Raw genomic sequence first — 23,225 nt, 5'->3', positions numbered from 1 at the left:
GGTGCAGGTTTTCATTCCAACCCAACAAGCGGACACCTTTTGCAAGTGTAATCAGTTGATTGCAGCCAGGTGCTACTTATTTTAGAAGACCCTGATTGGTTAAAATGTCGACACTGGATCGGTTGAAACAAAAACCAGGACCCACTGTGGCCCTTTGTGGAATCGGTTTGAGACACCTGCTCTATAGCTAGCCAATCATAGTTGGTGAAAGCAATGACGTATCCCAGCCAGCAAAATGGCAATGCCTCTGAAAAAGCATTGTGGTGTTGCCAACTAGAAATCTGATTGGTTAAAAGCAACAGTCTTGTTTAATGCAGCAGAGCCCGCAGAACTGATTGTGAAGGTTTTGAGGCAGATTTCTGATCCTGGCAACAAATAATCTTCGAGCCAAAGAAAAGGACCATCCAAATTCCAGCTCAAAAGTTCCATAACAAACATTTGAAATGAGTTGCAGGGTCTTTATGGTGATGGCATGAGTAACTGGCACATCTGATAAGGCTCATGTAATATTGCCATATTCTGTATGTGATCCAATAGTTTGACTTCATAATTAAAGCGTGACACTGGCCTGCCAGGATTCCTCACCTGTCTCCCACTGAAATGTGCATACTGAATTGCAACATAGGACATTTCCACCTACAGTGTTATTGAAAGGAAAGGAAATGAAACAATGGAATTGGGGGTTGTATAAATGAATGCCAAATGTGAGCCTATGAGCACTAACAGTCATGACATCACCTTAAAGTACTTCTAATTGACCAATCAGATTGGTTTGATTTTGACCTTATTGAACACAGTTTTGTGCTAAGAGAGATTTGCATAGTGTCCTGGTGATGCTGTTCTCTTGTGGCTTTTGAGAAATATTTTTTGTAATACTTTTTAAGGGAATCACGGACACTGTCATAATCGAATGATGCAAAAAAATACAAGTGACGATTATTAAAACTTGGCCGGCTGACAATTCAGGATGTTCCCTACCTGGTGTCCATAGTTGGCTGGGATAGGCTACAGAATCCCCCCACTCCTTTGTGAGGATAAGTAGAAAGGAAAATGAAGGAATTAATTTATTTAAAGTCCAAGAACATACTGTATACATATAAATATATAGTATAAACAAGACAAATAATCACAAATGCAATACTTAAATACATTTGTGAAATTTCCCAAACTAGTATGTTTTTAATGTTTTGAAAGGGTAGTAACAGTAAAAATTTAACCTGGAGCAATGGATTTCACATACCTGTGGTCAACAAAAGCCAAAGAAATGGTTCCACCTCTCAAACTATAGAACCCAGCCAGTGTCATTTTAACTATAGTCATTCATCTCTAAGATTTGATCCCTCTTAGGTGTCTGTTGAAGTTGGCAGCCGAGTGGCCTCCAACTCTTCTTCATACTTATTCTTTAGTCCCCTCAGATAAATGCGTAGGCTGTCCGGGTCAAGTCTGGAGTTTCTTGCAGTTCGCAGGAGACAAGTTGCCAAGTGGCATGATGCACGCTGCCTCTCCGCTTCTGGATCACTTTTACGTTTGACCTAAAGATCAATTTTTTTAAAAATTGTATTTTGACAGCATCTAGAACAGAACATATTGCATGATTTCCTTTTTTTTTTTAAAAACATTGTTGGACATAATGGACTAAAATATTCCTCTCTAGAAGAAATTGAAATAAGACCTACCACAAGCTGCTTGCTGAGTTTGGAGGCAATTGTCTTTGCCTCTTGGAGAATGCTTGAAGGAAGTGAGGTAATTTCTGCCACTCTGAGGCCTCATAAAACAAAAGTACTATGTCTTACTAGCATTCTTCTGATCAATATATAATCAGACTCATTTGACAGACGCTTACCATAGTTTCTTTCTTCGGAAAATCCTTGACTCAGTAGGTGTGTATACACTATGCTCTCAAAGCCAGTATCACGGGTGAATGTGTGCTTAACCTGCATATGCTGGTTGTCCACATTAGGATATAAAGATTCTAGTTGGCACAGCTCTAGATAATGTGTAGCAAATAGGGTAAAGACCTAAAAACACAACAAACACCAAACAGTCTTATCTATGAAAATAAGTAAATGTATATAGTATACATCTAGGAAGCCTGACTTGGCTGCTTGTTAAACAAAAGGGGGTCAGTACGCTCTACCTTGAGGTTGAGGAGAAACTCACAAACTGAGTGACAAAGTCCAATCCCTTCCTCAGCACTGGTGCCACGTCCCAGTTCATCAATGATGATGAGAGAGCGCTCACTGGCATTCTGGATTATGTATGACACCTTAAGAAATGAAATTGACTGATCACGCAGTTGTTTCTTTTTGAGTAATGTCAATACAATCTACGCTACCTCTTTCATTTCCAACATGAATGTGGAAGAATTAGTTTCAAAATCATCGTCAATGCCAATTCTGGTGAAAATCTGATCTGCTATACGGAAAGAAGCATACTCGGCAGGAACAAAAGAACCTGTGTTTATAAAAATAGGGAAGGTTCTTAAACCTCACATCACAGCCACCTGTTGCCTGAAATATAGTTACCCAGGTTATACTGACCTATTTGAGCCATGATTTGACACAGTGCCACATGCTTCAGATATGTGGACTTCCCACTCATGTTAGGCCCTGTGATGATGACAAAGTTCCGACCCTCAGAGATGTTGCAGTTGTTGGACACGAGCTGCTGTCCAGCCATTCGGTCTAAGATGGGGTGGCGACCCTGTTTGATGACTAGTGTGTCTGAAAACTCTGGCCGTACTGGCAGAAAACACAACAACACATTACATTGAATATTAATATTATTGTTTAACAATTTTATTGGTAGGTAATATTTGGAATTCAAGTTCAATTTTGTGCCTGAAATTGCACACATTAGCAGGTCAGAAAATTGCTCTAACTTCATCTAATTTGGTTAGAATTAAATAAGTGATAAACTAATTAAAGTGTTTTGTGTGTGTCATCTTCCATGTATGATCAAATGTAATGGTGAGTTCAAAATGTAATTTTACACACAGGTGCCAGCTCATTTATATTAGGCACTAATTGCCGACTGTTATACAACTGAAAATCAAGAATCAAGTGTGACAGATTGCAAAAACAAGATCACACTCACCATAGTCCGAAAGGGTGCATGAAATTGCCAGCGACAACAGCATATCCAGCATCGATACAACATCAGACAGTTTGTAGAGGCAATGAATGTGCTCACGGAGAGTGCTGAGCAGTTGAGATACCACCCTTAAAAATAGTCAAATCCAGAGCAGTGATTTTTCATGGCGCTATCTTGGAGGCAATGAAAAACCTTCAGTTGGGCATGATTGTTTTCAGGGTCAACTACTATGGATCCACTCTAATTAAACCCAGTGTAATACTGAGCAACCTACTGAGAATAACTGACTAATGAATTCATTTTGTACAGCTTAACCTGTTTAGGGATACATTTGTTTCTCTGAAAGCACATTCGATAAGTGGTGAGAACATCTGCCTAAGTATTCTGAGAAGAATGGTTCAATCCTGAGCTCTGGCCTTCCTGTTTGGAATTTGCATGCTCTCCCCCATGCCTGTATGGGTTTTCTTTCCAAATATCAAAAGCATGCATGGTAGGCCAAACACGTCTAATTTTCTGTAGGTATGAGTGTGTAATTGGATCTATCTTTGTTTGTCCCATTGTGCCCTGCGATTGGCTCGCAACCAATTCAGGATGTGTCTCGCCTATTGCCCCTAGTTGCATGGGATAGGCACCAGCACCCCTGTGACCCTCATGAGGAAAAGTGGCATGGAAAATGAATCAATAAGTTGAAAGGACACTGGGAACTGAGCATGAATAACAATATATACATATACAGTCTTCCCTCGATTATCGCGACTTCGCTAATCGCAAATTCACTTCTTTGCGATTTTTTCTGCTATTAATTATTAAAAAAATATTTATTTTTTTAAGTTCATAAAAATGTGAAAATCCACGTTGAAACTCGTAAGCAGAAGCCACTCTTGCTACTAGGACTTAGCATTGCAAAAAAAGGTAGTTATAATAGGCGTGACCCTACTTTGCGATTATTCGATTATCGCGGCCATGTCTGGTCTACATTAACCGTGATATTAGGAAAAAAAATAACCCTGTGTTCTTAACTCAAGTGCGATGCTCTACTCACACATAAGACATGTGAACAATCTCTTTCTGGGCTTCATTACACCGGTCATTCATTCTCATCAGATCTGCAGTGGTGAACCCATAGTTGTCCTTGTATTTGGTGACCTGGGAGGACAGATGTGAAATGAAAATAATTATGCACATACAATAAATCACATAGACTTTGCCTCACAGCAATAAGATTGTTAAAGGCAACAAACCTTTGCTTTTAAACAAACAGCACAAAAAATGGGCACAGTATCGCGAGGATAAATTGGAGCTAAGCAAAGAAAATAACCATTTTGTTCCAGAAGAAAACAATTACTTATTAAAGACAAAACTTGACTTTGCATTATCAGTCCAATTTGTAATACCTTAATGAACTCTGAAGGAAGTTTCCCATCAGGCAAATATATTCCTCCAAGCTTCATTTGGATGAAGAAACCTCGAGTGGTGCTGTAGCTTGTGCGCATGGGGAAGCCATATTTCTGTGCCATCTGTTTTACTAGTGCTGAGAAACATAAATGTTAAACCACGAACTATATCGAGAATAAGGTTGATATTTGCTGCTGGTGAACTCTTTAATGTAGGATGTTGATAGTTAAAATGTATATCCAAAATTTTTTATGGGTCAATCAAATAAAACCATGTCAGATCTTACACCGCACAAAATGTAAAAACTGAAAAGATATGACAGATATGTAAATTACACCATAATAGTTTTTTCAATGATAAATTAATACTCGACAGTGATGTCGACTCAAGCTTAGCACATTTCTACACCGTAGACTGGTCGCCCGTCAGCCATATGGCACACACAGAGACAGACAACCATTTGCAGTCACAATCACACCCCCACTGAGCGGGAATCAAATCCACCTGAAATGTCATCCACTATCTCGGTATAAGCTCTTCTGGAAATATCAAGCAACTCGTTGATGTTTGGTCGTACGGCGTAGCACTTCTGCATTCGCATGTTCAGGCTCCCCTTCAGGTAGGAGGTGTTATCGTTGATCACAGTGAGGATCTGCTTCGAAATCATGTCAAATCTAAAGGTGTACAAAAACCAATTTAAAAGTAACAATACAAAAACAGATGACAGGTGGCAACATCATGTACCTGTTGTCCTCAAGTGAAGTGCAGTATGCTTTAAGAAGAGCTGTGTTGCAGTTCTTCAACACTTCCTGTTTACAAAATGTTTTTGTTTAATTTAAAAAAAAATCATACTTTGGAGCCATTAACAATTAAATATCAGCAGACACCAACCCTCAATTGTGGTACCAGATCCAGAGTGTGTTTCAGCTGAATGACATGTGTAATTTTGGATTCTGCAAACTGTATCTAAAAAAAATGCAAAGTTTTCTTTACATTGCTCCTGAAAGACTTAAAATTCTTATTGGACACATCTTAGAATTAAATTAATTAAATGAAAAGGTAAATCAAATGTATAGTATATACAGTATGAGTATACATATAAAAAATAATCAAATGTATTCACATACTGTGTCATGTTTTGGGACCTGCACAAGAACGGAGAGCAGCTGATCAATGTCAAGGAAATTACCAATAGCTGAAAAAAGACAGTGGCAAATGTTCAAATCATTTCTTCAGCGTGTACCAGAATCAAGTTTGATTTCAAAAGTTTCGTCAGTACCATTCTTCAAGTCAAAGAAGAACTCTTCGCTTTGCAACATCTCTTGAATTGTGTCCAACCGAATGTTAATGGTATCCACATCCATCAGAGGTTCCAGAATATTGGAGCGCAGTCTTCTGGCACCTCCAGGAGTTTTTGTGTGGTTAAGGACACCTAAAAGAGTATGGTCGGATCTGCGTGCATCCACAGTAAATACATAAACACATGGACCAAAAGAAGTAGAACATTTGAAATAACTTTACTTGCCCTTACTGTACCTGTGGTCTCTATTGTTGACCACAAGCTCCATGTTACGGGTAGATACCCAGTCAATTTTCGCTGTCTGTTCACTTCCTTTAAAACTGACTTTAAGCGACTTGGCAGCATACACAGAGTTTTGAATGAACTCTAAGTATTTGAGCAAAGCAGCTGCAGTCGCTAGACAATAATATCTGCACAGGTAGGGACAATGGATAATAGAATAGTTGTCACAGTTGATCGAATTTGCACATTATTTTTTTAATGCAATGTCATACTTAGCCTGTACTTCCATCAGAACAATACTAAACTCTGGAGCACAGAGCTGTTGAATGTATTCCAGTCCTTTCTTCTCATTAAAATACTTCCTTTGAATTGGAGTCAAAGTAACACCCTGCCACACAAAATAAAAACACTTACACCAAATAGTATATACAATATTGACAGTTTTAGGCTAAAAACAGTATATTTTTGCATTAGTACCTGGAAATTCTCTGTGATGAGGTTGAAGAGCTTTGTTCCTTTTCCTTTATCACAAACAGTGTCTGGCATCAGTATTTCCATTGGCAACAAGTTATGAACCTTGGTTATGACCTCAAGAAGTTTAAAGATTTGTATTTTCAGAATAGAACAACAAAACATTACATCTTTAACAGCTTTTATACACATCTCAGTCACCTTAGTATAACATCCAGTATCTGCAAACTGAGAGAGTACAAGTTCTGGAAATTTCAGGTTAAGACTGGCCATTCCAATTTCTCCCCTGGCCAACCCACGCCCTTCAACCAGGGCGACAATAACAGATGCCGCAGAAGCTGAGGTAGATGAAGGGCAACCAGTCGATGCTAAGAAAAGCAAATGAAAATGAGAAAATTTGAATAAAATTCCAACTCAAAGTACTGCTTTGGGGCACAGTACCAGCACAAACGGTCAATGGTGTCCGTGCAGGGTGCGGGGCCCTCGCAGAGGCAGGGGTCTTCCTGAAGTTTCTTCCTTGGTAGGAGGTGCTTGAGGTAGAGAGAAGTTGGGGCAAATTGTTCCTTCCTAACTGAAGGCTGTGGGGGAACTGACCTAGTTTGTGAGTAGTATATGAGTAAAAAGATAATAACAAATCTCAAACATCTGCTATAGATTATATAATACAATATAACACTCTTCAAAATATAGTGTCAATTTTTCATCAAATAAAATCCAAAGAGACAATCATTTTAATTCAAACACTTAATGTTCATTTCAAAAAGGTTGTCTGTATTTCATTTTTAATTCATTTTAAATGTAAAATATTGATTCTAATCATCACTTAGAGAAATGCACTTTTGAGCAGTTATGCTACACATAAATGCAATATTGGCAAAACCAGTACTCATTTTAATATTAAGTATAGATTTGTCTGCATCTGCTGAATGTATTAAAGTAACCTTTAATCTAATTGAGTTAGTTTTTCAATCTAGTAACTGAATTAAATGTTTCAGATTAACTATAGATACTTTGACCTTTGTGACAAAGTAAAACTGAGCTTTGGACAAAGATTATAGGAGGGTGGGACTACTAAATGCCATTAATTTAAGTAGATATTATTCTACCCATTTAATTTTGTCATAGTTTTTACTCAACACTCTTAACTCAGTTAAGGATAAGGAATTCAGTCCCTTCTTCACATCCATTTGGAGATTTGAAAGATTCTTTTATTAGCATATTTATGGCGTGATTTGGGATGAAAATAGGAGTACCTAGGAAACATGCAAAGCTCAGGTTTTGATTAAAAAACTGAACATTCATTATTGTTTTACCTTGAAATGCTCAAATGCGTGACTTTACACAGTGTCAAACATCATTAACTGGAAGGCTATTCTCACATATTAGTTACCTGTGGCTGTACGTGGAATTGAAGGGCCAGAGCTGGAGTATGTACTTTCTTCATCTGAATTTTGACAGGATAGACTATGGAAATCTAACACCGGATTATCATAAATAGATTTATTTTTAAGGCTTCTATCGGAAGAGGACACTTCAGAGGAATGTCCACTTTCTGTATTATCACAACTGGAAGTATCATCTGTACTGGTACAAAACATTGCAAAACTTCATAAAATCCTCTAAATATTAGTATTTCCCCAAATGATTGGTATAGCCTAAATATTTAATTGAATATAAAAACAAATAACCAACAATGACAATGAAAGAGCTGCTGTTAGCTAAGAAGCTAGCAGTCGCTTGTAGTAGATACCAATCTGGCCCCCTCATTGGCTCCTGCTGTACATGGTCACAAATTTGTTAGAAAATATGATAACTGACATGTTTTTACTTTTATTATTATTTTTTATTATTGTTAATATTATTATTATTAATACTAATATTATTACTCGCGCCTTCCGTAAACACACTTATAATATGATAAGCAAATAAAATATAATTTATCATGCTTGGGGCCGTCGACAACCGAATTTCCGTTTCCGATACTGCTCATCCAACATGGCGGCTCAGGGAGATTATAATACCTATTTTGTGAGAGAAATAGAGAAAAACGACGGTTCTCTCTTAAAAGTCAGCCAATGTTTCATAGGGGACGTGGGTTGTGTTGTGTGGGACGCGGCCATCGTTCTCGCAAAATATTTAGAAACAAAACAGTTTTACGATCCGTCCTCAGGAGTTAATATATGGGCTGGGCGAAGAGTGGTGGAGTTAGGAGCTGGGACAGGGGTCGTTGGTTTGATGGCAGCAACACTGGGGTAAGTTGAAATATTTACATGAGGGTCCTTGAAACTTGGTACGAATAGTCCTACGACATAACCCAGCGCGTGTGGCATTACAATAGGGTGATCACCCAGATCCCGAAGGCACATACAGTATTTTTTTACCTAATTTGGGGGTTGCATGTTCTCCCAGTGATCTCTTATTATTTTTTAATTAATAGTTTTTGCTGGTGAAGTCTGAGCTGTAGCCCTAGAACAACTAACTGTGTAGTTAAGTTAATTCAACTCCAAATTATTTGAGAATGCAAAGGGTATCATGTTGTCTTTTATTTTTAGATGGAAGATGTTAAATGGTATTTAAAACTGAGCGTCATCTTGAGCACGAGTCAAAATAAAAATAAACAATCTAACCAATAGACTATTTTCTATACACTTTCTTCAAAGACGTAACCATCATCCTACCTAAAGTCAGCTGGGTAAGGCTCCAGTAAGTACACCAATGACTTTGACAATGAAATATAATGAATGATTTTAACTTGCGACCTAGAAGTGTTTTGGGTTAATGTCTGTATAATTTGAATGCTGTCGGCCCACCCCCACTTCTATAAGATGGCACCAAGATGACAGCAAATGTTATGTTACAGTTTACCAGTTTATTTTCTTAACCTCTGTTTCACTCTCTTAATTCTCTAGTGCTCATGTTAGTGTAACAGACTTGGAGGATCTACAGAGCCTTCTGAGAGTGAACATTCATGACAATCAGATTCTCATCAGTGGATCCATTACTGCCAAGGTACTGAAATGGTTTGTACTATTTTCTATATTTAAAATGCAATATTGCGATTGTTTGATAACCAGCTTACTGCTTGTTGTTTGCCTGTATTAGTTCCAGCACTCCTCCGACACTCATGAGAATAAGCACCTTAGGAAATGAATAAATGCTGTTTTGTTGATGAGTGACGATAATTTAAAGTTATTATTTAAAGTCCATGATGCTCTTTTGCTCAGGGGTGAAGATGTATCTGGTTTCCTTCCACCTCCAAACTATATCCTGATGGCAGATTGCATTTATTATGAGCAGGTATTCTCACATTTAAGAATTGTAGCATCAAAATATATTTCTACTCAAATGCTATTATTTCTTTCTCTGTAGTCCATTACTCCATTGGTAAAGACCTTGAAGCTACTCAGTGGACCAGAGACCTGTATCATTTGTTGCTACGAGCAACGCACAGAGGGTTTTAACCCCAAAGTGGAGAAGCAGTTTTTTGAGGTAAGAGCCATGTATTCCAACTAATTATAATTTATTTTATATATGGGACATAAAATATCTTGGTACTTAATAGGTCATGTTTTGCCCTTTAGTTACTGCGGCAAAGCTTCAACTGGGAAGAAATCCCTTCCAGCAAACAAGACAGTGATTTTAGCAGTCCAGACATCCATATTCTGCATGTTAGGAAAAAAGTCTGAGTTTGTAAAATTGAATTTGTGTAAATAGTTTTTTTTAATCATTCTAACACTACTTTGCGGATTTCACTTATTGCTGGTTATATTTTTTTAGAATGTAACTTCTGCATTGAATGAGAGACTAATGTACTGTATGTAATGTTGATAAGTAATGTATGGCATTGATCATTAGACACAGATGTGTCGCTTGTTTGGAAATGTTATTTTGCCCTGTAAATGAATTGTTTCTATTGGAAAAATAAACCACAATATTTTTACTATAATGTGCAATGTAATTTATAAATCAATAAGTGACCGCCACACTTAGATTCAGTCCTTTACAGACAGTTGAACGTGGCTTCAAATAATGTAACAATCATATTTTTCGAATGGTTGAGGAAGCTGCAGTACTCCATGGATTTTTCTGTATGGAGAGAACATTTTAGGTGCACACAGGAAGGATTGGAGGAGCAAGAGCTGGAGATTCAACCCTATAACTAATATCACCATGGTGGACAAAGTAGCAAATTATTAATGCATAAAATAGTGGGGCAAAAATCAACTACTAATGTGAAAATGAATACTAAATGTGTGAATTATTTACAGTGCATTCAAAGCGTTGTACACTAGGGGGCAATAGTTGCCACAAAATATACCTAAATGTGGGATTGGATTTGATTCAAATACAACCACCCCTATTGATAATTCAAATCATTTGAATTATCAATAAAGTTGAAATTTTACTTTGAATCAGAAATGGGTTAACTTATAAATGTGTGAATTATTTACAGTACGTACATCCAAAGCGTTGTACATAGGGGGCAATAGTTGCTACGGAAACTACAAGCAACAATCACTGAATTTGCTGAAATTCTGCTAGGAATGCCAACTCTCGTGCCACTTACAAACCAGTTATTTTTTTCCCAATGCAAGGGGACTTCCAGCCCAAGTCCCAGATGAGGCAGTGATTATGGTTCTTTTACAAGCAAAAACCATGAGGCGCGGCGCACTCTCCCACATGCATGCAAGGGGCTTCTTTGAAAGCCTTTTCATTCTCATTCTTTGCTCTCATTCAATATTCAAGATGGAGTCCAATGGTCAAGCAAGGCCATTTAACTGCTACTTTTGTTTCATTTAAAAAAACAAAAACAAACATATATATATATATATATATATATATATATATATATATATATATATACATATCTGTATATATCTATCTATATATATATATATATATATATATATATATATATATATATATATACATATCTGTATATATCTATCTATCTATCTATATATATATCTATGTATATATATATATATATATATATATATATATATATATATATATATATATATATATATATATATCTTAAAAAGTCAAAATTAATAACAATACATTTTTGCCTTTCATCTATTTATGGGTTTATTATTCCTTCTTGGTTTGATTTAACAATCTTGATCATTTCATATGGCTGATGTAATAGTTTATAGTTATTGTTCTCAATGGCATTTTGCTGATGTTTATGTAATGTAAAGCTCTCTGAGCTACCTTGTGTTTAACTGTGCTATAAAAAACCAAAGCCTAACCAAAACACACATAAGCACTGACAGAGTACACAAACATTACACAGCAAAATCACGGCCAAGAATGGCATATTTAAACTCATAATGTTAACATTATGGCACTTGGTGTCATTATAAAACTCCAATAAAATTGAAATTTAATAAAGAAAGTAAATAAATACAAAGATACACATTTTTTAGTAATAGTCGATAGGACAATGTCTATTATTTTGGTCTTTGGTCTTATACAAAACAATTAAAACAAAAGACTCACTGGAAATGAGTGAGTGTTGTAAGAAAAGTCTCATTTTGGAGAGGTTAATTTAGGGACCTTCTACTCACAATCAATTACTTCAGACAGGTTGGTAGTTTAATTAATGGACATGTAGTGTAATCTACAAGACTTCGGATCATTGGATTTATGGTTTGATACCTGCAACACCCAAACTGTATGAAAAATGAAAGTCTGCTTCTTAAGCACTGTCATCGCAACAATACTGCAACGCTTCCAATACTCCAACATACAGCCCAAATATACAGTATAGCACATTTCTGGCAGTGTCAATAGAAATCAAACATTTTTTATTATCATTAAGTCAGGGTATTTTTGACACACCTATTGTGGTCAATTCAATGATCCACCCAAATAGTTTGGTAACGATTCATTTCTCCCGTGGCTGTGAGTGTGAATTGTCAAGTAATTAATCTAACTCAGATGTATAATAAGACATTCTAGAACACAAGGTGGATCCTGGGGCTTGAAAAATAGAGAGAAGTGCAGCATTCCCGTAGCATGCAAATTATTTATAATGCAGAATCTCAATGGTGTCATCTCCATAATTTTTTCTAAAATAATTCAAACTGTGTTTCAGCCAAGCACTGCTATGGAATGATGGCTCCTTACTATGAAGTTATGATAGGAGTTGTTTACTATATACTCCGTACAACTGTAAACATTGTTTTAATGTGCTGAGCGTAAAGCAGAATGGCACCAAAGTGTGTCCACAGATGGTGGCATTTGTGGACAATTTGCCAATTTAATAAAAGTGGTGCTTAACAGCGCATTGCAAATCCATTATTGATATAACTACACTAAATAAGCACAAGATGTGCACAGTCAATTATTATACAATTGAGGTTTCTTTGATGCATGATCTTTTTTTTTCATCACCGTCTGGTCTTGTTGTTAGGATTTCCATCTCCAGCCAAATGAAACAGGTTGACTTCCAAATGTAGTTTATGCAAAATACTCACACACACACCCCTTCCTCTATGCTAATTTTGCATAGAAAAAAAAGACAACATGAGTGAGGCAGTGTTCGACACAGGGTTCTCAGCAGCACTCTACCGCATCACAGTCAAGTCGCACAGAAAAGCCTTTGTGTCATAATTCCATAATCATCATCTTGCCGCTTCGAGTCACGAGATGAAGTGCCCCCCAAATGAAGATTCATTCTCTCACTATTAAGGCGTCGCTTCAAAATAGATATCTAACTGGGACGGTTAAAGATAGAAAAGGCTGTGTAAATGTGTAATACTGCACCCTCATGGATCTTCCATCTCTTTTTCACTTGCCAAAGATGACTCAACTCAAATGAATGCTCTTGTGAATGCCCCACTGATGCAGTCAGAGGTCCACTGTAACCCATTTGATTTGTTCTCTCTCGCCTTACATAAGTCATTTCTAATGGCTTGGTACTAGCATGGCTGATAGTATAAAGATAATACCCCAAACACAGAGACAAACGCACATGCTTAGTGGACACAAAGGAGGGCGGGTGTGCTGCAAAGACAGCTGTGCTGCAGTTGAAAAAGTACTCACAAACACAGCACAGTAAAACGAGCACACAGTGTGCACTCATTTTAATACATCTGCATTGTTGTTTCTCAACATAATTTGATCAACCAGAACGTGTGCTTGTTAGTTCCTCATAAAAAGAAATGTAAATGATTTTATCTCTCTTGCAAGACATTTTAGACAACTACTATATTGCACAAATATTCCCTTTTCTGTTACAAGATAAATCCAAGACAGATACTCCTTTTACATTTAAAAATGTATGGATTGGAATGCAAGTTTATTTTTTTTTATTATTATTTTGCAGCAAGCAAGTGTACTGTCACAAATAATAACATGAAATTCACATTTAATATAGTTTACCATTTTTATATCATAATCATTATTTTAAATCCAACTATATTTATCAATATAAAAATAAATTTGCATTAAAAAGTCCTATTACTATTATTACATTGAAATTGAGTGCAAAATGTAAGGGAAAAAAAAAGATTACTGGATTAATCTGGATACTACCACGTAAACCACAGGTGTCAAAGTGGCGGCCTGGGGGCCAAATCTGGCCCGCCGCATAATTTCGTGCGACCCGTGTAAGTAAATCATGAGTCCCAACTTTCTGTTTTAGGATCAAATTCAAATGAAGATTATAGATGTATATTATATTTCCTGATTTTCCCCTTTTTAAATCAATAATTGCAATTTTTATCAATTTTTTCATTTGGTGTTTTTAGGTCAAAAAGCATTTTGTAAAATCTAAAAATAAATATATAAAAATATTTGCAGTTTTCCACTTTAATATTGAATATGATTTAAAAAAAAATCTCTATTTGAAATGAAAAACAAATGATTATTAGATGTTTTCCCTTACTAAGAAAAAAAGTTCAAATAAACAATTTTATATCTATAAAAAAACTGAATATTTAGGGCTTTTGATCCAGTTCTTATAATCCAATTAAAAAAAAATATCTAAACATTATATCTAAATTGGTATGGCCCACATGAAATCGAGTTGATGTTATTGCGGCCCACGAACCAACCCGAGTTTGACACTCTTGATCTAAGCTATGTTTTAACATTAGTATTTTTCAAAATGTTGGAATGAGGCGGGACAGTGGAAAAGTAGTTAAGACGTCCACCACACCTTCCTGTGTGGACTTTGCGTGTTCTCCCCTGTGCCAGAGTAGTTTTTTCTCTGGGTACTCCCGTTTCCTTCCACATTCCAAAAAACATGCATGGGAGGCTGATTGAATGCTACAAAATTGGGCCTAGATATGGGTGTGGGTGCAAATAACTGTTTGTCTCACTGTGCCCTGTGATTGGCTGGCAACCAGTTAATGGTTAACTGGGATAGTTTCCAGAAAATTGCGACCTTCACGAAGTTGTAGAGAAAATGAATGAATGTTGGAATGATTGAATGATAGAATCTTTTCTGCAGTCTGAGATGCCAGCAATGCAAGGTGGAGTTCTTCCACTTCCAGTTTTTATGGAGGCATGATAATTCCTGGCAACAAACTCTGTAATTACAACCCAATTTGACAAACATTCAGAATGTAGTTCATGTTGGCCAACTTTGGGAAATCCTTTCTTCGTTTGACATTTCGTGTGATAGAGTGGATCCACCCAATGCTATTTTGAAATTTAAATACTTGTGATGAGATAGTTTAGGGGGGTATGTAAAACCAAAATGGGATCTTTCAACCAGACACTAGTTGTACTTTGTCCTGTGTATGTAACCTTACGTCCAAATACATTGAACAAACAAAGGTTTCATTTCGTTTTAAAGATATGCTTTTTGACCCTGCTGACTATAGTTCAGCGTATGTTTCAAAGCAAAACAGATAATGCTTGTCTGTGATGTCCTTGAGTGTGTATGTGTGTGTGTGTGTGTGTGTGTGTGTGTGTGTGTGTGTGTGTGTGTGTTCTACAGCTGCATAAACACAGTTCAGAGAGCAACCAGTTAAACCATGAGAAATATATGTCCGATTTTCACATTAATAGAACATGTGATGCCTAAGAATGGAATGTGACTGATTATGAACCATAGAAAATACTACTGTTACAACTCGGACTGCTGTCTTATATAATGTAATTAAAGTTTGTATAAAAATGTCCATATCTACATATATATCCGTTATAAGACAAATGTGTCATGTCAAATATACAAACATCAATGAACATTTTCTTCTCGGGTGAATTTGTAATACAGAATAGTAATTGACATTTACTTAGAAAAAAATAAAAGGAATGCATTGGACCCTGTTGCTCAAAGTGCACATTCTCACACTCATGTCAATGTTTTAACTCTGACATTGAATGACGAACTACGGTGATAAACCTGAAATAACTTTCAGCTGCTTTCGAAGCTTCCACATTTCATTACTTTCGGACATCCACTGGTTTGCTAGCCAAACTAAAGGTTCTGCTTTTACCGTCCTTGAGGATAAGCAATGCTTGTATAAAACCGTGGAAGGGTGGGCGTTCCCTCCAGACATTTGAGAGATAAATGGACCACTATAATAATATGCTTTGCCGCTTTGCTTGTGCATTACAAATTCTGCAGTTATACATCAAGCCAAAAATAACAGCATGCAAGCTCCAGGTTTCAAAAATAAATGTGCAGCTGGAGAAATATAGGAAGTGGCAATACTGCCTTAATCAGAGTGGGCAGTGCCTCTGTAAACCCATCAGCTTTCTTTAGTTTTAACATAATTTAAATATCCATATTTTAATACTGAGGCAAATACATGATGTGTTCTAATATATGTGTAGTTTTTTTCGATTTATTAACCAAACCCTAATACCACTTGTATTGCAATCAGAGACATTCATTCATCTTCCATACCACGTATGCTCGTAAGATTTGAGGGAGCCTATCCCAGCTGACTTTGGGCGAAAAGCAGACTACACCCTAGACTGGTCGCCAGTAAGGCGTAAGGCCCACTAAGAGACAAATGACCATTCACACTCACAATCATACCACCACCAGCAGGAACCACTACACCACCAGGCATCTTATCAGTGTATTGATTAAATGTAAAATTATGAAATGACTCACATCATTTTATTTATATATTTGATTGTTTTGCAAGGGAGAAAAAACTTCATGATGAAAATTAAAGTAGCCAAGATTAGTTTATGTCAAGGGTGTCAGACTCGGGTTGGTTCGTGGGCCGCATTAACGTCAACTCGATTTCATGTGGGCCGGACCATTTTAGATATAATATTTAGATTTTTTATATAAAAATGGATTAAAAGAACTGGATTAAAAGCAACATTAAAAACAATGTTTATTTGATTTTTTTTTCTTAGTAAGGGAACATTTCTTTTTATCATTTGTTTTTCATTTCAAAAGGAAACCAAATTTTTCTTTAATTATTATCCATATTAAAGTGGAAAACAGAAAATAATTTTTAGATACTACAAAATGATTTTTGAACTAAAAACACAGAAAAATAGATTTAAAAAATCAAATTATTGATTTAAAAGGGGGAAAATCAGGAAATATAATATACATCTATAATCTTAATTTTAATTTGATCCTAAAACAGAAAGTCGGCACTCATGATTGGCTTTCCGGGCCACACAAAATGATGCGGCGGGCCAGATTTGGCCCCCAGGCCGCCACTTTGACACCTGTGGTTTACGTGGTAGTATCCAGATTAATCCAGTAATCCTCTTTTTTCCCTTACATTTTTGCACTCAATTTCAATGTAATAATAGTAATAGGACTTTTTTTAATGCAAATTTATTCACCCCACGAGTGGAGACTTTTTCTGGAGAGCAAGGAAAAGAATAGGGTAGAACTGTCAGCAGCCATTTCTCTTTCCTTTCATCATTAATGAAGTCAATGGAAATTTGTGGTCTCCTTGCATTTTGAAAGCACCACCCGCAGATGTCCCAACAGGCCATCGCCATAGCAACTGAACCAATAAGCATGTCTTATGGTCAACCCAAAACAAAACTGGATTGGAACTTGGAAGGAAATGAAGTAAGTACGTATAGTGGATGAGTAAAGTATCAATTAGGAAAAATCTCAAGACAATTTTTGTTTTAACAACAAAAAGAACGAGACTCATTTTATGACGGTTTGAAACTCAAGCTTTTCTGTCCACAAGTGGAAGGCATTCCATGCCTCTGGGGAATTGAGAAATATACCAGCTGGACTCATCTCTATAGAGGAGGGGTTGTGGTGTTAATTAATAAAGCAGCAAGAATCATACAGTTGTAATGAAATGGTGTGAACCTAAGTGGCCATTCCAGCCCAATTAAAGTGCCATCAGCAGCTAACAGACTCACAGTGATATTCACTCTGAAGGTCAATTTGTGTTAAACAACAAACTCTTCAATCAAAAACAAGGGGGTAGAGCATGCAGAATTTGACAGTTTACAAAAATGTAACATTTCATGTTTTTGCTGTTTACATGAATGTCTGTCTGTTTTGTGGTTAGAAAGCAAACATTTATGGCCTCAAAGTGAAAATCTGCAAAAGTACGCTGTAATTCTATATCCTATATTTGTTGCTGCTATCTCTAACTCAATTTATATTGTATTCATCTTTTTTTTTATTATTTATATTTTACTACTTACTACTGTTAATGTTATTGGCACGGTAAAGAGCAACTCGATCTCGTACAATTGTGCAGAGACAATAAAGGCATTCATTCATATATGATGCATTCATGCAAGATTGTCATAATGAGAAGAAGGAACTGATTAATCAGCAACGGCTGCAACAGAATTGGGAAGAATTTAATGAGGTCAGCAGTGATGAGGGAAATGAAACCCCTAAAGAATGCTCACTTCTTTCACCTCATGTTATAGCTAGTGTTAACACAGTATGAGGCTACAGATCATTTTCAGGCCTCAATATACCATTCCTTGCTTATTCTTAAATTGTTTGACTTTTTAAAATATTATTTGTCGACTTTTTTTTTAAACAATCAAACACTATTGACTGGTATTGCCAGTTTTTCCAGTTTCAGCATTTTGAGAGTACCATCACATTAGGAGCATGTAAATCAGATTAATTTAAGAATGGATGTTAATAGGTATTTTGAAAACAATATTACAATGTTTTGACATTTAAATGAGGGGGGGCTGTGCGATTGTCACTATTGTGCCGTGTTTTTTCTCCACTTGGTGACTTTCTTTCCTTCCTGTGTGAAGTTTTCATGTTTTCTCGGGAAATCCGGTTTCCTCCCACATCCCAAAATGCATGATTCATCACAGCAACTGCAAAAATTACTATACAAATTTTTAGATGGAAAGTATCTTAAAGAGTGTTTCTGAAGTCTGTTTCATCTTGAAAAAAGCTAAATAATTCAATGTTTTTAGTCCAATTTGTACACCTTAGGACACAACAGTTATTCATGTTGATATTATTTGAACAGTCAAAAACTGTAAATATCCCACGTGAACATCAGCATCACGCCATTTTTTTTCAGCAAATGCTGCGCATGCAGCTATTGATTACGTCAACAGAAAAGGGGTCTCTAATTACTTGAAATCCCAGGTCCCTATAAATATTGATTTAAAAAAAAATCTAGGTCTTTTTTTTTAAATCACAAAAAAACCTTCCACTTTATTAGAGGTATACTTTTGTTTAAAAAGTTAACTTAATTCATTAACTGTTTTAAATCTTGTTTTGGCCCAACACACAAAACAAAACTTTACTTCATTGAACTGATTAATTCCTCAGACAACTTCCCATATACACAATACGCCATGCAGCATATACTGACGCCCACTCACACGCAAACAATTATGAAGTTATGCTCTGGCTCTATAGAGCCAAACAGTTTAACTTCCTGTAATGAACAATCTCCCATTGACAGGCAAGGGCAGGGTGGGCAGAAACTTTCAATTTCTAGTTTCTCGGAAGTCTCCCTGGCTAGGAAAGTTAGTAACTTCAGACAATTTAGACGATCCTATTTAGTTTTTCCCCAAAATAAACATTCAACAAAATAACAGGAGCAAAGCATAATTTTATAAATTAACATTACAGAAACAGATTTCAAATCACTTTTTTAATAAGACATTACAATGACAAGGTCTGTACATGGATCTCAACTCCACCCTGATCAAAACAGGAGTTGCTAGACAAGGTGTTTTCCATATTTTTGACCACATGACAGATGGACCCTGGTGAAGGTTTGCTGTACTTCATGCTACAGATACAGGCTATCATATCATGTCCCAAGACTGAGACTAATCAATATCAGATCGAGAGTACTTGGAGCAGAAAGACATTCCTTTAGAGGAATGACATGAGCCACTCTGTCTTTTTCCTCCATCAGAACTAAAAAATACATCCCAACAAGCATGTTCAGAGATATTGGAGGCCCCGTTGTTGAATCCTCCACACATTTAGGCATTAAGACATGACACATCAGTTTACTATATAGCCCCACATAGGGGTATTGAGGGAAATGGCTGATGAAATGTGAAATATTTCTTCTCTCGAGTCAAGACGGACAGCAATGGCAATACACTCTCGTTTGCAGCAATCAATACTTTTCTCAGAAGTACTATTGAGTATAGTACTGGGTCAAAGTTAAAATAGTTAAGATCCGCTTTAACAGAAAACAAGCAAAAATTTTTAAAGAACCCCAACCTAAGATGCAGAGAAATTCAGCGTCATTAGAAAAATGATATAAAACAGGAAAAACAACAGGCAAAGGTGGTGAACTGTTTGTGGCTTCCACAATAGAACTGATTAAAATATTCAAGAAGCAAGCCCTAAAATGTTGTGATACAAGTCTGCTACACATGTCGAGCATTTTTTTGAAAACCAACAATCCAATTTGCAGATAAATTAGTCATGGGGTAGATGCAAGTATTAAAAAATAAATGAGGCTAACAAATTTGTATTTAACCATACTCATTGGAGAGGTTCTTTGAAACTTTACTATAGTTTTGACCTAAAACAGTCAGCACTCAATCATTAAGATTTGTAATTGGAAGTTAGCCATGTCAGGCCCTCATAGAGTCCATCACCTGTGGTGGCACATGAGGGTTGAACGTACCAATTCCTATCTCGGATACGCGTCAATCCTAGCTTCTCTTGGATTTCGTGTGGTTTCATGGCGTCGGGAAGGTCTTGCTTATTGGCAAATATCAAGATGATGGCATCCCTCATCTCCCTGTCATTGATGATACGATGGAGTTCCTGCCGTGCCTCGTCGATACGATCTCTGTCAGCGCAATCCACCACGAAAATGAGCCCCTGGGTGCCTGTGTAGTAGTGTCGCCACAGGGGGCGAATCTTATCCTGGCCGCCGACATCCCACACGTTGAACTTGACATTTTTGTAGGTGACAGTTTCCACATTAAAGCCCACCGTGGGGATGGTGGTGACCGACTGTCCCAGTTTCAGTTTGTAGAGGATTGTTGTCTTTCCGGCGGCATCGAGTCCAAGCATTAATATTCTCATCTCCTTGTTCCCAAATATCTTGGAAAGCATCTTCCCCATTTTCAACTCTTTTGCATAAATACCTCGGTGGTAAAGAGAAAATCTGACAGCAGCACTCTGCTTATTCGAATAGGAGCTTGGGTTTAATTACAGGTCTATTGGTGCAAGCATGTCTCCTGACGATGGTAGAAACAAACTCTCATGATGAGTCGTACTGCAGGAACTTTTGATGCTGTAAGGTGCATGGACATGTACAATCAGAGTAGCGCTGTGGGTGACCGGGGCCTGTTCACACCATGCCTCGTTCCTCTACAAACTTGACAGCAGCTGTTGCGCGATGGACACTCCTAAGCGTGGATCAGTCAAAGGAAATACTTCCACAACGGGCAGGGACGGACAAAAATGGGAGATGGTATCACCGAAGCTGCGATCAAGTCCTTCAGGCAACGTGCTGCGCCGCTCCTCCTGTCCGGCGGCGACCCGGCTCTCTTGTCAGCACTACCGGGTAAGAAAAGCAGCTTTCGGCGGCTAACCTAGGCTATTCCAACCAAAGCTTTGCGCCAGTAAACTTCACCTTCCCGCTTACGGAGGTCATCGACATACACGTCCTAAGTGACTCGGCAAACACGAGCGCTCGACCGGGAAAACTCCACGTCTCACCCCCTGGAAAGAGATTAAAGAGGAGTGTCAGGCAGGCATCCCAAATTAGCCCATGTCCGCTAATGACGGCTAGAAAGCTAACTAGCCTAGCCGAGGAGTAAGCTAACGGTTAGCGGCAACAAACCAGGCGTATCCTGTTCCAAAATAAGCGCCGTAATACAACACTGCGAGCATTTCTGTTGTACTATAAACTGCAATGAATTTTTTTTACCTTTTTTCTCGCCGATACTTTAGATCAAGTGTCCCGGTAGTGGCCTTTCTCCTTTAAGCCGAACTGGTCGCGGCGCTGATACACCGGAAAGGTGTGGAACTCCCTTCGTTGCCACTTCCTGCCGTCCACTTCACTCACTCGCGTAACACTCAAAATAAGCTGACTGTCGGAGCCTCAACAACGACAAAAGAATAATACTAAAGATAGTAGGGCTTCTCCAATATATGACTTTTGCACTTAAAAGTAATGAAAGAAAAATTTCATCAAAGAAAACACTCAAAGGTTCTTAAAACGAACGGTGTTTCTAACTCTACCTACTTGAAAGAAAATAAAAGGGATATCAAAGACATCAAAGCTATTTGTCTTTGCTGGTATTGGTCATTTTCTTTTAAGTTCAGTGGTAGATATTTTGGAAAGCAAAGCGAGAGAGGAAACTTAAACGTTTATTACAATGTAATTACTCAAAATTAATTTAAAAGGAGCTTTATTACCACCTCGTGGTAAAAATATGTAACTACATCACATTGAAAATTACATTATTCCACGTTGTACTTACTATAAGTGTTTTAAAAAGAGCAATCGGCCCTATTATTCAACTCTATTCTCTTGTTTATGCCGTTTATCTTCATTTTGAAGACCACATTACGTATAAAATAACTAACATCATTGAACAATGATATTGTTTAATACACAAAATTTCATTGAAGTTGGGATGCTGTTTTGAACATTAAACAGAGCACAATGATTTGCAAATTATCTCCAACCTATATTTAGATGAATAGGCCACAAAGAACTGTATATTAACTTCTTTATTTTTATAAAATACTCACTAAGGTAGAATTTTACGGCTGACCGATGTTCCCAAAAATTGGGACCCGTGTCAAAAAAGACTGAGAGACTCACAAAGTTTAGGATTGCTCATTTAACATCTGCTTATTGTACATAAAATCATATGCCACCGTTTATGGGTAAAGAAGATACCACTTCCATTTTTTTTGTAAAATGAATTCCCTACCTGAACCACTACACAACCAGATAGCTGGGGATGACCAGTTTCTCTTAAACTGCAGAAGTGCATTGCTTAAATTCATCACTGCACAATTAATCTAATACTTCGACTATGTAAAATGAGCACCTGCTTTGCATATTGTTTTAACCTGAACTATTTTAAATACTTTTTAGGAGTTACCACTAACTCCCAAATAATAAGCTCTGACACTTTACTTTGCATGTGTTCCTGAAATTGCTTTCCACTGTCATTACGAGTTAATTGCCTCATTACGAAACTGATGAGGGAACTGATGCATCCAGCTATATGAAAGCTAGTAGTTTGGAAGAGGGATAAACAGTGATTACGTGCAGAATGATTTTTCGTAGCATATTATACTGCTAGCCACCTGTAGTGGTTTTCTCGCCTGACTTCGGTGTGGGCA

The 23,225-nt window shown here is 37.1% G+C and overlaps 3 protein-coding genes across 5 annotated transcripts; 1 reads left to right on the top strand and 2 right to left on the bottom strand.

The window, feature by feature from the left end:
- Window positions 1-1,051: 1,051 nt before the first annotated feature.
- On the bottom strand, window positions 1,052-13,373 carry msh4 (mutS homolog 4). 2 transcript variants are annotated; one of them, XM_077620797.1, is made up of 20 exons: window positions 13,256-13,373; window positions 6,923-7,075; window positions 6,683-6,849; window positions 6,488-6,598; window positions 6,283-6,398; window positions 6,025-6,198; window positions 5,768-5,940; window positions 5,616-5,683; window positions 5,380-5,454; window positions 5,233-5,297; window positions 4,993-5,162; window positions 4,488-4,624; window positions 4,136-4,239; window positions 3,097-3,221; window positions 2,541-2,741; window positions 2,336-2,454; window positions 2,138-2,266; window positions 1,844-2,018; window positions 1,677-1,765; window positions 1,052-1,532 (listed from the first exon to the last, which is right to left on the bottom strand). In XM_077620797.1, the coding sequence occupies exons 1-20, from the start codon at window positions 13,359-13,361 to the stop codon at window positions 1,344-1,346; spliced, it is 2,646 nt and encodes an 881-aa protein (XP_077476923.1). In that variant the 5' UTR covers window positions 13,362-13,373; the 3' UTR covers window positions 1,052-1,343. The 2 variants fall into 2 exon arrangements, with proteins under 2 accessions (XP_077476923.1, XP_077476922.1); XM_077620796.1 differs by lacking the exon at window positions 13,256-13,373 and adding an exon at window positions 7,872-8,265.
- On the top strand, window positions 8,440-10,427 carry vcpkmt (valosin containing protein lysine (K) methyltransferase). The gene is made up of 5 exons (XM_077621067.1): window positions 8,440-8,733; window positions 9,391-9,501; window positions 9,706-9,778; window positions 9,851-9,970; window positions 10,063-10,427. The coding sequence occupies exons 1-5, from the start codon at window positions 8,477-8,479 to the stop codon at window positions 10,165-10,167; spliced, it is 666 nt and encodes a 221-aa protein (XP_077477193.1). The 5' UTR covers window positions 8,440-8,476; the 3' UTR covers window positions 10,168-10,427.
- A 6,148-nt stretch (window positions 13,374-19,521) lies between the features above and the next one.
- arf6b (ADP-ribosylation factor 6b) lies at window positions 19,522-21,977 on the bottom strand. Of its 2 annotated transcripts, XM_077620701.1 has the most exons (3): window positions 21,793-21,977; window positions 21,496-21,584; window positions 19,522-21,419 (listed from the first exon to the last, which is right to left on the bottom strand). In XM_077620701.1, exon 3 carries the CDS (start codon window positions 20,979-20,981, stop codon window positions 20,454-20,456), a length of 528 nt encoding a protein of 175 aa, XP_077476827.1. In that variant the 5' UTR covers window positions 20,982-21,419; window positions 21,496-21,584; window positions 21,793-21,977; the 3' UTR covers window positions 19,522-20,453. The 2 variants fall into 2 exon arrangements, with proteins under 2 accessions (XP_077476827.1, XP_077476826.1); XM_077620700.1 differs by having other exon boundaries at window positions 19,522-21,584; window positions 21,793-21,976.
- Between the last annotated feature and the right edge of the window lie 1,248 nt (window positions 21,978-23,225).

This window comes from Stigmatopora argus, chromosome 15 (genome assembly GCF_051989625.1).
Source record: "Stigmatopora argus isolate UIUO_Sarg chromosome 15, RoL_Sarg_1.0, whole genome shotgun sequence".
In the NCBI taxonomy this organism is placed as follows: Eukaryota; Metazoa; Chordata; class Actinopteri; order Syngnathiformes; family Syngnathidae; genus Stigmatopora; species Stigmatopora argus.
This window is presented reverse-complemented; position numbering and strand designations above follow the sequence as displayed.

Excerpts from the sequence above, each read along its gene's own strand:
- vcpkmt (XM_077621067.1), top strand. The coding sequence starts at position 8,477 with ATGGCGGCTCAGGGAGATTATAATACCTATTTTGTGAGAGAAATAGAG. Across the intron at positions 9,779-9,850 it reads ATTGCATTTATTATGAGCAG|TCCATTACTCCATTGGTAAA; the intron begins GTATTCTCACAT and ends CTTTCTCTGTAG. Across the intron at positions 9,971-10,062 it reads TGGAGAAGCAGTTTTTTGAG|TTACTGCGGCAAAGCTTCAA; the intron begins GTAAGAGCCATG and ends TTTGCCCTTTAG.
- msh4 (XM_077620796.1), bottom strand. The coding sequence starts at position 8,079 with ATGTTTTGTACCAGTACAGATGATACTTCCAGTTGTGATAATACAGAA. Across the intron at positions 7,076-7,871 it reads AATTCCACGTACAGCCACAG|GTCAGTTCCCCCACAGCCTT; the intron begins GTAACTAATATG and ends CTCACAAACTAG. Across the intron at positions 6,399-6,487 it reads TCATCACAGAGAATTTCCAG|GGTGTTACTTTGACTCCAAT; the intron begins GTACTAATGCAA and ends TTTGTGTGGCAG.
- arf6b (XM_077620701.1), bottom strand. The coding sequence starts at position 20,981 with ATGGGGAAGATGCTTTCCAAGATATTTGGGAACAAGGAGATGAGAATA.